A 17,430-nucleotide genomic window follows, 5' to 3' on the forward strand; every position below is an offset into this window, starting at 1 on the left:
CCACTGACAAAGTCTTGCTGTGATGAATTGCACTACCAGCAAAATGCCTCAAGTGTTTCCAAGTTATCGAGATGGTGGCTTTTTCTTATTTCTTGTTGGATAATAAATGTTGGGTTCTTTGATATCCAATATTCTTGCAGTTAACCTGGAAGTTCACACCTTTTGAAGGGAACCTCTTTATGTCTGTTGGAGTCTTCTGTCCTTACAGCTGTTCTTCTTTATCATTGCTGTCAATAACCTTTTGCAAATTTAGTTAGTGACAGCAACGTTCTCCACTTTTTGTGTTATCTCTTTAGAGAGTTGTACAATGTAGGAGATAATCAAATGGAAACAGGGCAGATTGGCTTATTCAGATACACAAATTTAAAGCTGATACCAGGTTCCAGCCCCAAATTTATCTGCCGCAGGTAAGTCTAACACTTTACACTCAGTAGGTAAGTCCACTCTATATACTCTTCTACACAGTTTTACAATTTAGTTTGTTTTTGAATGAAGAAATGGGAGCCAATTTGGGAAGGCATCATGGTACAAACTGCGAGTCTCTAAATTCTAGTCCCGCCTTAGGTAAGAAGCCAGTTTTTGAATACATTTATATAAGGTAGACCAGACAGGAAACATTAACAGATGAGCTAATTTTACTTTATTATAATGTTATACTAACAGAATCTTGCAAGTTTGAAAGTACATCTCTTCCTCAGTCTTTGTTGCTCAAGAAACTAAGAATGGTTTCTTCTCAGACATTTGCCATACCCACATTTCTGCAGATTAAGGTACTAAATAAGGTGAAGGTTCCCCTCGCACATATGCGCTAGTCGTTTCTGACTTTAGGGGGCGATGCTCATCTCCGTTTCAAAGCCAAAGAGCCAGCACTGTCCAAAGAGATCTGTGGTCTTCACCATGTCTAAATGCCAAAGGTGCATGGAAGGCTGTTACCTTCCCACCAAGGATTGTTCCTATTTTTCTACTTGCATTTTTTACGTGCTTTCAGACTGCTAGGTTGGTAAAACAGGGACAAGTAACGAGAGCTCACTGTTACGCGGCACTAGGGATTCAACCTGCTGACGTTTCTGATCGACAAGCTCAGTGTCTTAGCCACTGAGCCACCATGTCTGTCTCAAGCTACTAAATAGGCTTTATCTAACTATTCCCTTGTCTCTGTCTCTACCCTCTCTCCCACATACGATTACAACGGGTGACTTTGGGCCAATCACATACTCTTAGCCGTAGGAAGAAGACAATGACATCTTTTCTTGCTAAGAAAACTGCAGGCAGTTTCCAGGAGTCAAAAATCTGACTTGAAGGCACACATATGCAACATGAAGAAATACTGGTTTCTTTCAGAACTCTTAGTGAATTCTAGCGTACAAAAGGGAGGAAAATTTCCCACTCGTAGACTGGCTGAAAATATTCTGAGTTATATATAGGAACCATCAATATGCAATTTCTTCACTGCACAAGGCTAGTTACATGCTGATTTGGTTTGTGAGGACACGATGTAGGATTGGTTACTTGTTATTGACCCTGAGGCAGTAGAGACTTGTTTGCTTCCATATCTGCTTTGTTTTATTCGATCAGCATATTTTTTGCATTTGTCAGCATTTTTTACTTTAGTGGAAGGCTAAACCCAGCATGCCTTTATTCAGGAGATCAGCAAAACTACCAGCTAAACTAACCAAGTTCCAGAATCTTTTGTTGACATATGAAGCAAAACAGAAATAACATCATACTTGTTTGATTGTAACCAGGGACACTATAGCTTTTCCCTTTTTCAAGTTTTTTTTCTGTTTAAATATACTAAATATTCAGTACCCTTGCACTCTCAGGTTCGTACCTTCCAATATTTTCTGCCAAAACACTCCAGTTATTTATTTAATTAATATCCCATTTAACATAGTAAAATCATAAAAAAGTTTATAGAAATTGACAAAATTACAGAAACATTAAAAATGGTATTTAAATACTTTACGTATTCTAAATCAACTACTTCATAAGTCTGTAAAATTATAAACCCATAAAGGTTATTTAAACCATATGCAAATATGTTCAGAATAACCACCATGGAGAAATATTTCAGTAACAAATCTGAGTTTGTATAAAATTACAAAATTAATGCATGAATTTTATTTTGGAATATCGACAATAGGATTTTATAGTATTTTATTGATGCTTTAGGGCATGGTATTCATTATGAACTACTACAAATACCAAAGTATTTAATTCATACAAAAATAGATTTTCCAGTATACCACATAAGAAAAGTAGGATACATTAATATTTAAATAATACTGCAAACAGATTCTTCTTTTGTGGAACATTTTTTCAGAGCAACATAGTGTTCAATAAAGTAGTTTTGTCCCCATTTATATCAGGAATCGTTCATCCACTAGTGTCTTAGATGCTAAATTCTTCTCCCCAACTGTATTACGAATGAACCTGAAAATCTTAAGAACAAAAATCAGATTCAGATGTTATGTTACAAATTGAACCAAATATTCTTTGTGTAGCAACAAATGTCCATGAGCTGTTCTGTTAACTTACATACTGTTCAATCTCATATAGATTATTGTCTTAGTTTGTGACAAATTGATATTGCACTGTGTGATAAAAAGAGGGACATCCACTAATGTGTATTCATACTACTTTGGAGTTCTAAGAAGTACATCAAAAGTAAAGCATTATGATCACTTTATAGGATATATCACCGATGGCAAACCTTTTTTGTCTTGTGTGCCAAAAGCGGGGGGAGTGCAGGGGGATCGTGCGCGGGCGTGCCACACCCATAATGCAATGCGTGACCCCCAATGCGCATGCGTGCATGACAAGCTCAATCCCCCATTTTTTGCTTTTTTCACCCTCCCCAAGTTCCAGAAGCTTTATAGGAGCCTGGGGAGGGCAAAAATAGGGGCATTTTTTTGTCCGTAGGGCCGTTTTTAGTCCTCCAGAGCCTTCAGGGACCTTCAGGAGGCTTCCCTGAAGGCTCCGGAGGGCTTAAACCGGCCATACGAGCAAACTGGAATTCTGTTCCCGAACTTCCAGTTTGCCCATAGGGCCGTTTTTTTGCGCTCTGGAGGCTTCAGGAAAGCTCCTAAAGCCTCCGGAGGGCCTCCGGGGAGGCTATTTACACCCTCCCCAGACTCTTATAAAGCCTCTGGAGCCTGGGGAGGGCGAAAATAGCCTCAAAAAACAAACAAACAAACAAACAAAAAAGGCTAAAGTCAGCTGTCAGGGCAACGCCTCACGTGCCCTGACAAATGGCTCCGTGTGCCCCCTGTGGCATGCCTGCCATAGGTTCGCCATCCCGGGGATATATCAATTTACAGTGACCAGTCTTAAATACGCTATTTCAGGCTTTCAGAGAGTAGCGAGTTATAATTTCTTTGGCAATTCTAGAGGTATTCTAACAACCAAACAAATGAAACCATGTCACTTTGCTGTTTGAACAGTCAGGTGTTATTAACAAATGGGAGATTACCAGAGGATTATGCACTGAATTCAGAGTATTTCCTGAAAATGCCACACGAGATTAAGTTTGCTTAATAGTAAACATAGTTATGAAATAACAATAGGTTATATATTGCCAGGTATAATTGCACAATGTTTCTCTGGGAGGATAAAAGAACCCACGAAAAAGTTTAAATATAAATCTTTAAAACATTATTTTTATGGGATCCCAATGAAACCAATGTTCAATATTCCCCTTTGGTCTCTGTTCCAGTGTGATTTGCCTTTTCCTTTAACTGGAAAAGATGGATTATTTTAATTTTTTATACACAGTATATAGCAATTTGTAGATATTAATAATTGTAATAATGTACATTTCCCACAGGATAACTATAAGATGTAAATAAATGACAGATTGGAACCTTGAAGCATTTTCCATGTTATTTGAATCGTGAGATTTACCTCTTGTTGTAAATATGTAAGAACAGCTGCTAAAACAAAATTCTGAGTAGCCATATCCACAATGGCAAAAAACAGCATGTCAAAGATGAGAAGGGTAGTTTCATTGCCATAATAAAGAATATCGCTGAAAGAATGACCTTCATCTGTGAAAATGAAAAATAAATAAAAGGTAAAAATTAAAAATAAATCTGCTTAATAACTTCCCTTTAAAAAAAAGTTTATTTTATAAAATTTAACTACTATTAGAATGTTTTTTTTTTCAAACTAAGTTCCATCTTTTATTATCCAAAGGAATGCTAAATGAAACACGAACTATCTGTACCGATTTGGGTGAAAAAAAAGGTATATAGATCTCTTCAATTAATACAACTCAAGTTATATTCGATTAATATAACTCAAGTTATATTTTGTTGCAAGCAATCTAATGTGTTTAATGTATCTTTTTTTTTTTTTTTTAGATTTTATTAACATTTATAGGCCGCCCTTTTCCCTGAGGGGACTCAGGGCGGCTTACATAAAATAGGGAGGGGGGGGTACAAAACAATAAACATAAAACAATACATGAGAGTAAAATAGTACACAACATTCATTCATCATCCGGGTGGGGACAGATTGTGGTCTTTATCCCCAGGCCTGACGGGATAGCCAGGTCTTAAGGGCTGTGCGGAAGGTCTGGACGGTGGTGAGGGTACGAATCTCCACGGGGAGATCGTTCCAAAGGGTCGGAGCTACTACTGAAAAGGCTCTCCTCCGTGTGGTTGCCAGTCGACACTGACTGGCAGATGGAACTCGGAGGAGGCCTAATCTATGCGATCTTATTGGTCGCAAGGAGGTAATTGGCAGGAGGCGGTCTCTTCAATTCTACCAGAGCATAATACAGTTTAAAAGCCCTTCTTAAAAGCAAAATACAATTGAAAATACAACTAGAAGCATTTGATTTCTGAAGTTTTAAAGATTATTGTCTAGAACTTGGATGGGAGACCATCAGGAAATATCAGAATTGCAAAATATATTGGGAGGTTGAAAAGAGAATCTGGAAGAAGACAATGCCAAACCATTTTCAGATTGTTGCCACAAAAATCACATGTTGCTAGGACATGTGATTGTCCTGATAGTCAAACTTGACCTGACTAGCCTTCTAGTAAAAAATTAAACTGCATTGAACAATAGGCTATTTGTGACCAAATTGCTAAAATTCCAAGACTCCTCAGAATGAAAAAGTGATCACACTTCTAATCTTCTGCCAGTATGAACAGAACGGAAAGCTGCTTGGTTTCTCTATAAAGCAAACTCCATTCTCAAAATTAGTGCTGAAGTTAAGCAAAGTGATAGATGAAGGATTCTTAATTTCAGTGGTGGAGATTAAGAGATGAACCGCTTAATTTCATCTCTGCCTTTTCTTTTGGTAAAGAGAGTATGTTTTTACCAGCATTAAAAAAAAACATTTATCTACCTGTTTGTAGAGATGGAGGATTATTACCCCAACAGGTTGTAACACATTTGCAAGTTAACATCTTTGGGACATAATTAGGCTAATTTATGACTTAGTTAGAAACTATGTTAGTTTTAGTTGCAGCAATTCTGTTAGGGATGTTGGTCTGATACATGCATTACATAACTAAAAACTCAAATTGATTAGTTTTGTCTGGACAAATACTACAGGATGGAACTGTTCCTCTTTAACTATTAAGAGTATTTTGTCTGACATCAGATTAAGAGAGAAAAAAGGGTGTGAAATGTGTGCCCATCTAAGGAACCTCTATTTAGAATTGCAAATTCTGTAAATTGTAAACAGAAGATGTAGCAGAGGCAACACTACTGAAAGGACCATATTTTTGGGAGTATAAGAGACACCTTTTCCCCTCAAAAAAGAGGGTGAACATCTGGGTGCATCTTATACACTGAATACAGTATTTTTGGCCTACTGAAACCCCGCCCCTTTGTAAAAATGAACATGCAGAGAGTTTGGGATGCTTGCAAAGTGCTCCTGACGGCTGAGGAGAGCAAAAAAGAGCTAAAAATAGGCCGTTTTTTGCCCACCCAGCACCGAGGAGCATTCTGCATGTCCCCCAAAACCTCTGCATTACCACCTTTTTTTTTTTCTTCAAAAAAGGGCCATTTTTGCAAAAAATGGGCCGGTTTTTGCTTGTTTTGGGTCTCCCCAGGCCCCAGGAGCACTCTTAAGAGCCCCCCCAAAGCTCTGCATGCCCCTCCCTTTTTGCAAAAAATGAGGCCTGCAGAGGGTTTGGGAGGCCTGCAAAATGCAAAACTTTTTTTAAAAAATTGCCTCTTCAAAATCATGGTGTGCCTTACACTCTGGTGCGTCTTATAGTTCGGAAAATACAGTATAAGTTTTGAGGAGCAATAAAGCAAGGAGAACTGCGACAGTAGAGCTTGGCTTATCCTAATATGCAAATATGGCCATTCACTTACAGCCTGATGTATTTAACTGCTGACAGATTTAATCGTCATAAATACATGCATATAGAAAGTAGAAACTATAAGCTATATGTTATATAGTTAAGTTTGGCATTTTTCTGAAACTCTAAATGCTGTGCAAGAAAAAAAAATGCATATTGAAATAAGTTGCTAGGTTTCCTTTGCCATCATAAATTAAATATCTGAGGCAATACCATTGTAAAAGATGCTCTTTTCTATTGGTTCCATAAATTCCATTCCAAGAATTTTTTCTAATAGTAATTTGTCCTTTATGATGTAGTCCATTTCCTTATGAACCTATTAAAAAAGGAAAATATAACAACTCAGAAGAAGTAAAAGAAACTCTTCATTATGAAATTCCTTTCAAACAAACAGTAACAGCAAAACTAAATAATGTGTTCATTGTAAGACGATGTTTGCAAACTAAGCATAACAGAATAAACAGTACAAAATAATTGTGTGAACGATGATGATTATACAGATGAACAACAACAAAAACAAAGATGAAGCCAAAAAACAAAAACACAACTAAAATAATAATAATGCCCCATCGGCTAGCAGAATATTGTTAGAGCTGATAACATGTTCTGGGTATTATAGCTAAAAATATTCACAAATTATATTAAAAAGCATGTTAGAAATTTCAATAATATTAAATGAACAACTACGAGCCATTTTTGGGACAAAACATATATTACAGCTAATCGAAAGACTTAGATGAAAGTAACACAAGCTAAAAAAGCTACCTCAGAATCACATGAAAACCAATATTTCACATGTTAAATCAATACATACATGATCAATAAATGAGCTTAGAAACTTATTCATAGTGTGGTATGCTTTTGTGCTTTGCTCAAATGTGGTTGCAGAAGAATTCAGAAGCCTAACAGGACCACGTTTCTGAAAGAAAAATGGGAGAATAAAAATTAATCTGAAGCATATATATTTGCAGGTCCATTTTGACCTTTGACTAGTCACTTTCTCTGAGCCCAGGAAGAAGGCAATTATTGCAATATTGTTTACTGCTTGGTTGTTTATCTGGTGTTTGTCCATAATTATCCGGATGTTGATTGCTGGTCAGGAGATGTTCTAGTCTTTCTGTTTCCTTTCTAACTTTTTTTATTGTCTCGAATGGTTTGTAAATGTTGTTTACCTTTTATGTGAATGTGATGGCTGATTTGTCTAAATGCCAAGCGTTCAGGAATTTCCTAGAATGTTTGGATTTAGTTTGGTCTAGGATCCTCACAGTTTCCCCAATTGACACTATGATTAAGTTGTCCATGTGTTATGAAATTAAGGAGTTTTCACTGTGTCTCCTGATTGTTAGTTGTGCTCTGCTACTGCTTTGCTAATCTTCTGCCGGTCTGTTCTGTATAGTGGCTGCTAAAGTCTTCATGCTGTATGTCAGGTCCTGCTGGTTCCTGCTATCAAAGGCTGAAGGGGTGTGGTGGTAGAGGACAAATGGACAATATGATTGTTTGTATGTGGTGGAGAATAGGGAAGAGGTAATGACAGGTGATGGAGACCAGAGAAGCCTGGAATCGGTTTGTACCAGAAGCACCAAGGCCATGGATCCTGAGAAAAGAATGTGAATTGCCCACAACATTTCAATGTTTTCATAACATCTTGGTGAATCCTGATTGGTGAGGGGGTCGCTGGGGTGATGGGAGAAGGAAACCTTTTCTGTATCTTTTTCGCATGGGAAAATCTTAGAACTATCCTGACTTTACTGCAACCAACGTCCTATAGTAAAAAAACCTTTTGCTTCAAGCTAATGGAGTTGAGGGTATTTCTTTTCTAAGGGATCAGTTTGGGGCAGCCTGACACTGTATGATGTAGATGACTCCTGTTTTTTTCTTCCCTTGGGCTACTGGATCTTTTAGTTTACTTAAGATCTTTTGGAGGGCTTTAATTGGTTTGTGGTCTATGGTGATAATTTAAAAAACTAAAAAAGAAACAAAAAGACTAGAAAAGTTCCTTGACAGCAGTCGACACTCAGGTAAGTAGGGATGAACATCAGACAATCAAGCAGTAAACATCTAGGAACTACCCAGAAGAAAACAACACTGCCACCAAATACTGACAAGCTACTTTATATAAGAAGTGCAAACGATCACTCCCTTTTAGCACTGAAGATGTTATCTAGTTGGGTAACAAAACGTCTACAACAAACAACCAAGCTTGGAGAGCACCAAGAATTTCACAGTACAACCTTGGCCTACATTTATTCTCTTCTAAGAGTATACAGTATTCTGCACTAACACTGCTATCTAAAAGAACCTCGTTAACCATTTAAACATACACATATAAAATAAGAAATTCCAGTCAAACTGTAGGAGTATGAATGTAGGGTAATGATCCACCTATATAGCACACAAATGAGAAATGAATCCTTAGCTATACAAAGATACACAAAAGTGAGAAAAGTAATCGTATCAAATACCATATTTTCACAGGAATTGGATCCCATATATTCCTGCAAAAACTATATTTGAAATATTTGATAGCAAATAATCTTAACAATAAAAAGATATATACCCTTGTCAATGATTCATGAATCTTGTTATATTGCTGCCTCATGTTGCTTGAAATGGAAATCTGAAACGTCTGGCCATCTGTATTTGGTAACAAGCCTCTTTGGCTACACAGATTTTCCTGAGGATTGATGAAATAACACGTACAAAGATTGAAACTTAACAATGTATTATGTAGGTTGGCGCTTTTCCACCTTGGCAATTTTTAAGATGTATGGACTTTAACACCACAAATTTTAGACAACAAAATCTGGAAGTTAAAGTACACACATTTTAAAGTTGTCAAGGTTTAGTAACACTAATGCAAGATGATCAGATAAGCTGCAAAAAAATCTGGATGAACATTGGATTGGAATACAAATTTTCTCTTTGCCACCATCTGGAATTTTCTAGCTAAGGTCTGGGAGCCCCATATTATCACAACAGAATGTGTACAATATGTGATTTAGAACTGTGAAGAATCTAAAATTTTGATATAAAATATAGTTCACAATGGTAAGAACAGTCACCACCAAAAAGTGGCGAAAGATAATATTGATATTCTAATAGTTCTGTTGAATAGTTTCTCTTCAGGGAGATCTATGGAGATCAGGGAAAAAAAGTCAAGATGGCAGCCACAACTTTACCTGTCTCTTTATGCACATTACAAAGCAGATTAAAAGGGGATGGGGCTTTGGTTGTGCCTTTCTGGTTGTCATCTTAACTTTTGGAATACTATTCTAGAGATGCCCTCTCTGTGACCAAAATTCATTAGGATACTCGTATAAGTTTTAATAATTTAATTATTACTTTTTTTCTGGATGTCTTAAAATTAAAACATGAACAATACAAAAAAGGTCAAAATAAATAAATAAAGCAACCATACAAATAATACAAACATTAAAAACTACTTTGGAATAGACAATGGATTGTTCTTTGTATTAGCAGAAATTCTGAACATCTTCCAATTAAATATTGTTCATTGCGGTGTTAAGTTCATGTGAAAGAATTTATTTGGACTTGTCTCTGGTAAATTTCATAAGCTGTGACAGAATTGGCATATTTTGAAATATCAAATAGCAATAGCAATAGCAGTGGACTTATATACCGCTTCATAGGCCTTTCAGGCCTCTCTAAGCGGTTTTACAGAGAGTCAGCATATTGCCCCCAACAATCTGGGTCCTCATTTCACCCACCTCGGAAGGATGGAAGGCTGAGTCAACCCTGAGCCGGTGAGATTTGAACCGCTGACCTGCTAATCTAGCAGTAGCCTGCAGTGCTGCATTTAACCACTGCGCCACCTTGGCTCTTATGCAGGGAAGGTAGAAGAGAATAAACTCTTAGCTCTGTATTAATGAATGAAATGAACTTAATTAAGGTGGTAGCAGGTTCCTTAAACAATTAAAATTGTTAGAATGAAACCATTTTAGATTTCCATTCTTCTGGTTTCTTCACTTACTGCTTCCCTTTTTAGGTTCATATTCATCTCTTCCATATTTGTATCTGAGTGGCCATGCACAGATCGCCCATGAATATAATATCCAAAACATCTCTCTGACAATAAGAAAACTGAAATCTGCAATATGAGAAAAGGAAAATGAAGAGTTTTAGTACACATTCAGATAACAAGAATAATTCTGCTGACCGCTGTATTTTCTAAATGCATTATGTCATCACTACAGAGCATAAGCAACTGTATATTTGGAAACCAAAATATGTTTAATTTTGAAGCATTTTGAAATTGTATGTGTGATCATGAGACCCTAACTTACATGAGGCTATCAGTAGGCACAAGTTCTTTATTGGACTGGAATGCAGCACAAATAGTTAGCAACAACTGGAAGTTTTGCTAAATATTTAAATGACATTACACTAGGGATTAAAATAAGAAAAGTGAAAATCAATCTTTTTGCCTGTGGCTCGCCTCTGAATTCATCACTTGAAAAATGGAATTCTGAATTTATCTCAGAATATCATCAGAAGCTTTCCTATGGATGGGACTTTTTAAAATGTTTACATCAGTAAAAGTATAAAGAAATGAAACCCATATGGGTTTTAGTAAAAAAAAAGTTTCAATAAAGTAATTTGGGATTTAAATTATTAGTATACTAACTGTAGATATATTGACAAAGCACATCATTTCAAATATAATTTTGAAATGTCTGAATATGAACAGCCTTTTTGAAGGAAGGCACTATTTGGAAGTATAAAATACTTACATTGCTCATGCAGCATAAATCAACAAACTGTCTGATCTTATCTTCAACAAATCTTTCATAAATGACAGAAAAATATACCACCTGTGAAAAATTAGATTTATTAATAAGTTTAAAAAAGGAAGTGTTTGTTTTTCTATTTTAGCCACTGATTAAGATGTCAGACCAGGCTGGGGCAACCAAGGTTCAAATTGAAAGCTCACTGGTGACTGGCCCAGCTACTTCCTCTCAATTCTATCTGCCCTACAGGTTTGTTATTTTGGAGGGGGAAAAAATGGAAATTAGAGTACTATATATTGTTTCACTTCCAGAAGGAAAGGCAAAACACAAATCTAACAACAATTAAATAGGCATTGCCATGCGACTGGTTTGCAGAACTGAAGATATTTTCAACTCTGCCAATTCCATAATAACCAACCAACAAAGCAAACAAAAACGTTCCAGAATGAAGGAGGAACCAGCATGGAATTTTCTGATTCCCAATGATTTTTGGTTGGAATGCCCAGGTAGATGCAGATTGTCTTCACTCCAGCCCAGTTTGGGTGAAATGAGCTACAAGCAAACAGTCAATATGAACATTTACAAATGTTGTCTTTCTCTCTCTGAGGCTTCTAGATAGGCCCTTTGACCTCCAGTGATGTTCCTTTCTGTATACAAAATATGATAGAATGAATGTCATAGACCTCAGCTTAAAACATATTAGAATTTTTCAATTTTATTTCCATAAAATTTCAATACCAGTAAATGTTTTATTTCCAATAAAATCAAGTAAGTTATATATAATACTTATTAATGACTTTTCCAAGAGGAGGCTCTTAATTCATGCATACTTGGGGGATGATCACAATATATTAAGAAAACCAGATTCTAGTACACAGGTGCAAATCCTCCTTAATTGTGAAAAGAGAAAGTAATTCTGTCATTATTCTCTCATTATTAGAGAAGTCAGCGTAATTATAACAATTTGCCTCATTATCGTTTGAGATATATTTTTAATTTTGTTCCTGAAAGTAATACGTCCATAAAGCCACTCCTGGAGAAAAAATTGAGAAACTGGGTTTTATCAATTTATTGTAGATACTGTATCTACAGTATGCTGATGACTCATGCATAATAAAATCATTTAATGAATGTGAATCATCTGATGTGAAGGTAGTCACAATGAAATGATTTTACAAAGTTTTACCTGAATTACAGCAATCAATAGCCAAAGTACGGTGGATATACCATATCTCAAAATGCGGCTCCAGGGTGCTATGTAACTTTCAGGGTTTCTAGTTAGACCAGAAGATGAATCCATTAAGGCTAAGTTTGAAAATCCTACAACCTGTAAAAGTAACAAACAAATTACAGTCATACCTCGGTATTCAACTGCTTCAAAATTTGTCAAATTTGGCACTCCATATATTTTGAAGCAAAAATCTTGTCCAGGTACTCAATCTTTCTCCTGGTACTCCACGCGCAAGATAGAACTTGCTGGTATTGGCTGCCTCATGACACACTATCCCTTCCAGTCAAAATAAAGGGTCATGTGGTAACTCACATTATTTGCTTGGTACCTGTTTTTAATATTTGTTATGCCCCTTGGAATGAAGCCCAGATGAGTACCGTGGTATCAATTTAAAAATATCAATTTACATTAGCAAAGATTTTCTAACGAATGAAAGCGATACAGTACATGTCTCAGGAGAATGTTGCAGGATCCAATCTGGAGCGAATTCATCACAGCTTTGGCTTTAGGGTACAGGAAGACTTGCAATAATAAAGTACCGTTAAATGGTACTTGATTGGAGTAGTAAAGTCAGAAGGTAATACTTATCAGTTGAAAAACCTATTCTTTAGCTTTGTTAAGCATTTGTTATAATTCCTGTCCGGACAGCTAATATTTATTTTTTATTTTTTTGCTATGTTGATACCTAGCAAAAATTGAAACCAACAAATAATATTAGACTTGGGATTTTATAATTCACATGAATAACTGCATTCTTCAGTTGTTTGTTTCACTTTCTGCTTTATATATTTGAGTTGGCAGCTTGAATTTAAATCTGCAGAAGGAGATGGCAACTTGAATGTAAATTAAAGTTCTTCATAATACTATTATGAAGTAATATACTCATCTTTCTCTTATCTTAGTTACATGAATAAAAAAAATGTTCTTATCTATGTCTTATATAAAAAGTTTGCATCAGCTAACTTTTATTCTGCTAGAAAATCTATTTATTGAACAGATTCAAGATCAGGAACACTAATATAAGGGTTTTGAATGAAAATAATATAAATTTTATGTCATTCTCCCAGATACTGGATTACCTGATTTGACTTCCCTTGCCTGATTTATTCCATATTTGACACTGGCAAACCATGAATAAAATTACACTAAAAGGCTCCAGAATGCCCTTCCAGTCTTTCAAATATCCTCTGAGCCACAGAATAGCTGTTGATTTTAGTAAAATAATGGAAGTAACAGAATGGAATTTGCATGTCTGACAAATAAGAACATTGGTTCTTTTGCTATATTTAAAAAAAATATGTCCAGAGAAAAAGCCATTAACCTGTCTGTCTTAGGAAATGAGGTAGTAATAAATCAATCATATTTCAATCCAAACAGCATCTGCTCCTATTCGATGGGAGATTGTTCTTGGCTGTAGCCTGACTTCATTTATTATATTTTATTGTATTGTGGCCATTCAATATGTGGCTATAAAAGTATACAAGAAGTTGATACAGCTTTTGTTTGCTGAATATTAGTGCACAATAAAGGGAACTGTCAGGAAGCTATCATCCATGTTGGATAGAATTAGACAGTAATTGAAAACAAAAGTTCAAACTTAGCAAAAGCATCAAAGAAGCTTTTCCATTATTAAGACTCAGCCAAGATGCACCCAAAGTATGTATGTCAGCTCTTGAAAGCTGCTCCTGATGAATTCTTCCAATGGTTCTTGAATTATGATTGTAAATCTATAAATGTGGCCTGGATGAGTATATGTAAATAGACACTCCCAATAACTTTTGATGTTGAATGTAAAAGAAAAAAATCCTAAATCTTAAATGACAGAATAATTGACAATTCCAGCGCTCACATTTATCATATTAGGCTGCTCTTGATCATTCAACATTGTCTTTTCTTTAGAATTATCACTGACAATATGGAGTTAGTCTATGGCAATCAAACTAAAAAAAATACGTGCTTATTAACAATCATTACACTAACAAGTAGGAAAGAAAATGAAAAAAAAAATCTCTTCTTTTGTATGATACTTTAGGAGCACTGGTGGCACGGTGGTTGAATGAAGTATTGCAGACAAACTACTGCCCACAGCCTGGAGTTTGATCCTTACAGGGCTCAAGACTCAGTCTTCCATCCTTCCCAGGTTGCTAAAATGAGGACCAGATTCTTGGAGGTAATACGCTGACATTGTAAACTACCCAGAGTGCTATAAAGTACTATGACGCAGTATATAAGTCTAAAGGGCTATTGCTATTTCTTAAATTATGATGTGAGATGGTGGTTTTGATTTCTTTAAATTTTCCAAAAAGGTATAAAAATGGCCCTCAAACAAAAGAACATAAACATGGGGATTCCTACTCTGGTAAGAAACTCTTCTGTATTTCTCTTTGTCTACTTCTCTTTATCCTAAAGGAGCTAAACCATCTTCCAGTGCACCAAGTGGACAAAAGCAACCAATTTGCACAAGAAGGAAACATTCTCCATCTGTGTCTCTTCTTCCTGAACCAGAAATCCTTTTTCTTCTTACAAATAAAGTTATCTTCATCCTATTTTCCTGAGTATCTGCAAATCTCTTTAATTTCTTTGCTGTAACAAGACACCTTCATTTTCATTTTTGCTGTATGCCCTTCCATTAATGTACCATTAATATGAACTTCTCAAAATCGTGTTTTCTGCTTCCTTTGACTTTACCCTTGTCTTTCTTTCATAAAACTGAGAATTACATTCCTGATAGACGGTCAGTGACTATTTGATTGTTTTGTATGCAAGTGGCTTCATATATATTTAGTGTTACTGCTTTGATTATTATGTATACAGTAATTTCATTGTTGGATGTCCAGTTTACATAATTCAGTTTAAGCATGTTCCAAACTGGTATTTTAGGAGGCCCAGTTTGTGACGACTACTGATTATAAATGTGATTTTTTTTCATTACTCAATTTTCATGACCCAATTATGTCTTGGAACATTGAAAAAAAAATTAAATGTCACCTCTAAAAAGAAGAGTACAGCAAGCACTTGAAAGAGAGGATTTATTTTCCTAATGGTCTGAATTTCATTCCACTCATTTGCTATGAAGTATGTTCTCCATATGCTGACTGGTGCAGAAACACTTCTTATGCCATTTTCTCCTATAGAGAAGAAACGTATGTTAAAGATTTTATTTTGGCCTCAATGACATATACACCACTAGTTTGATTACATTAGATTATGTAAATAGATTATATAAAATTAATAAAAAACATACCATAGATGTTTAATGAAATCAAATAACCTCATGCATTTTTGTTCCTCCCCAGTCTCTTTTATATAATCCAGTATGTAAATGTTAAAGATTTGGGTATGCACTCATTACTTATCCAAAAACTGTGTAATGGATTTTACATGTTAACCATATGGACAGTACCACAACATGAAAAGAATGTGTACAGTTACTTCATATATAATATGAGAATGAAGATATAGATGTTGTTACATATGTGTGTACAAAGTAAAGCTCTTCTATATATAAGCATAGAATGCTTAGGATGATATTTGCACCATTTCTGAAATCAGCAAGTTAATCAACCAACCAAAGGAAAAACATTTTATACCTTCTACTGCCTTAAGAACTTTTCCTTTTGGACGCTCCCAATCAATGAAAAAGATATCTGTAGTAAGTTGGGAAATAAGTAGATGCAAAAAGTGCAGCGCCTAAAAATCATTAAGATGAAATAAAAAAAACACCTAAAATTATTGTCTTGGAAAAGAAGACAATTCTAGAAAAGCAACCATAACACTACCACCCATCAAATAATAATAAGAGAAGTCAAGTCTAATACCTCTGCCTCCTATTGCCATCAACAGAAATTGCATGTTTTACATGATGGATGACTTGGAAATTCCCTATGCAATCCCAATCAGATCGGAGAATTACAAAATGCATGAATTAGAAGGGTCATCTTTTCCAAGCTTTCCAATAAATCATCCCTGATTGGCTAGTGATGCAGCTCCATTTGAAAGCTTCTAATAAACAGAAGTCCAGTACCGTTTTGGACAAACTGTTTCATTTAACAGCTTTTTCCAGTGGGAAATTCCCAGTAATAACACAATTCCTAGTGTATTTATTCAGGTGTAAGTTTCACTGAATTTAAACTGCAATTCTAAAGAATACAAATTTTAAATTCTTGTAAAAAGTTATCTGGGTTTCTTCCCTACCTATAAGTGCTGAATTATATACAGAATCTTTATGCTTCACTGTTGTATGCATATGTACTATACTTTCAAATACTTATAGATTGATTAAAAAAACCTAAGAGGTTTCAAACAGAAAAAGCTTATGCTTTTGTTTTTAAGGATATGGGGAGAAAGGCATGTTCTTTTTCAGTTACAACTATGATAGAATTCAGGCTTATTCTAAAGCTTTCTTCATGCATGTATTATGTCTGACATAGGGCAGACCCAAAAGCAATTTCATGTTCCCACTGAAAATTAGAAAGTCAACATGATTGACTTTTCAACTAGACTTCAAAAATACATTTAGCAAGAATTGTTGCATCAGCTATCAGGTCTTACTTTGAATTTTTATCTAGTGAACACTGATAAGAAAATAATATTCCCAAAAAGAAGCTACTATAAAGCTCCCCCACCCCCTTCAGACAATAAGGAATGCAGACTGTTTCCAAACTACACTGATAAATTGTAGCACTTTATATTTTTGGAAATCAAAAGGGCATATATTTACCTTCAGAACAAAAGCACATCCAACGTAAGAAATGAACTTATCTTCTTGGCTTGGCTGAGGTAGTAAAACAGAGACAAACTGCTGTGCCTGAAGAGCAACGAACAAGATATAATACAATTACACTTGTTTAATCATACTAGGTTTTATATTACTTACACAATAGCAAACTACTGCAAATAGCAAAACTTACAGAGTTTCAAAAGGTAATGAATTTGAAAGCAAAATAGGGTAGGTACCAACTAGATCTATTATTATTTTCAAGTGCACTTAGAGGGGAGAAACTAATGAAAAAGCATCAAAGCAAAAAAAAAGCATTTAACATGCAGAACTTGCCTGAATTGTCTGATTAGAAAAGGCAAAAGAGAAAGTAGAACATATATTCAGATGTCTTATAATTTTACAGAACTG

General features: G+C 35.4%; 1 protein-coding gene across 1 annotated transcript in view; it reads right to left on the bottom strand.

Annotated features, from left to right (window-relative positions):
- Positions 1-2,140: 2,140 nt before the first annotated feature.
- Positions 2,141-17,430, bottom strand: part of TMEM67 (transmembrane protein 67) — a 33,149-nt gene continuing 17,859 nt past the window's right edge. Inside the window, exons 18-28 of the mRNA XM_014059103.2 lie at positions 17,023-17,109; positions 15,893-15,992; positions 15,291-15,430; positions 12,258-12,398; positions 11,075-11,155; positions 10,315-10,431; positions 8,881-8,997; positions 7,138-7,242; positions 6,537-6,639; positions 3,904-4,046; positions 2,141-2,441 (exon numbers count right to left, since the gene is read on the bottom strand). Coding sequence (XP_013914578.2) covers positions 2,361-2,441; positions 3,904-4,046; positions 6,537-6,639; positions 7,138-7,242; positions 8,881-8,997; positions 10,315-10,431; positions 11,075-11,155; positions 12,258-12,398; positions 15,291-15,430; positions 15,893-15,992; positions 17,023-17,109 — 1,215 coding nt within the window. The 3' untranslated portion in view covers positions 2,141-2,360. The remainder of the gene's footprint in view (positions 2,442-3,903; positions 4,047-6,536; positions 6,640-7,137; positions 7,243-8,880; positions 8,998-10,314; positions 10,432-11,074; positions 11,156-12,257; positions 12,399-15,290; positions 15,431-15,892; positions 15,993-17,022; positions 17,110-17,430) is intronic.

Source organism: Thamnophis sirtalis, unplaced genomic scaffold (genome assembly GCF_051295495.1).
Source record: "Thamnophis sirtalis isolate CommonGarterSnake01/CBP01778 unplaced genomic scaffold, rThaSir2_p1.2 scaffold_2, whole genome shotgun sequence".
NCBI classification, from domain to species: Eukaryota; Metazoa; Chordata; class Lepidosauria; order Squamata; family Natricidae; genus Thamnophis; species Thamnophis sirtalis.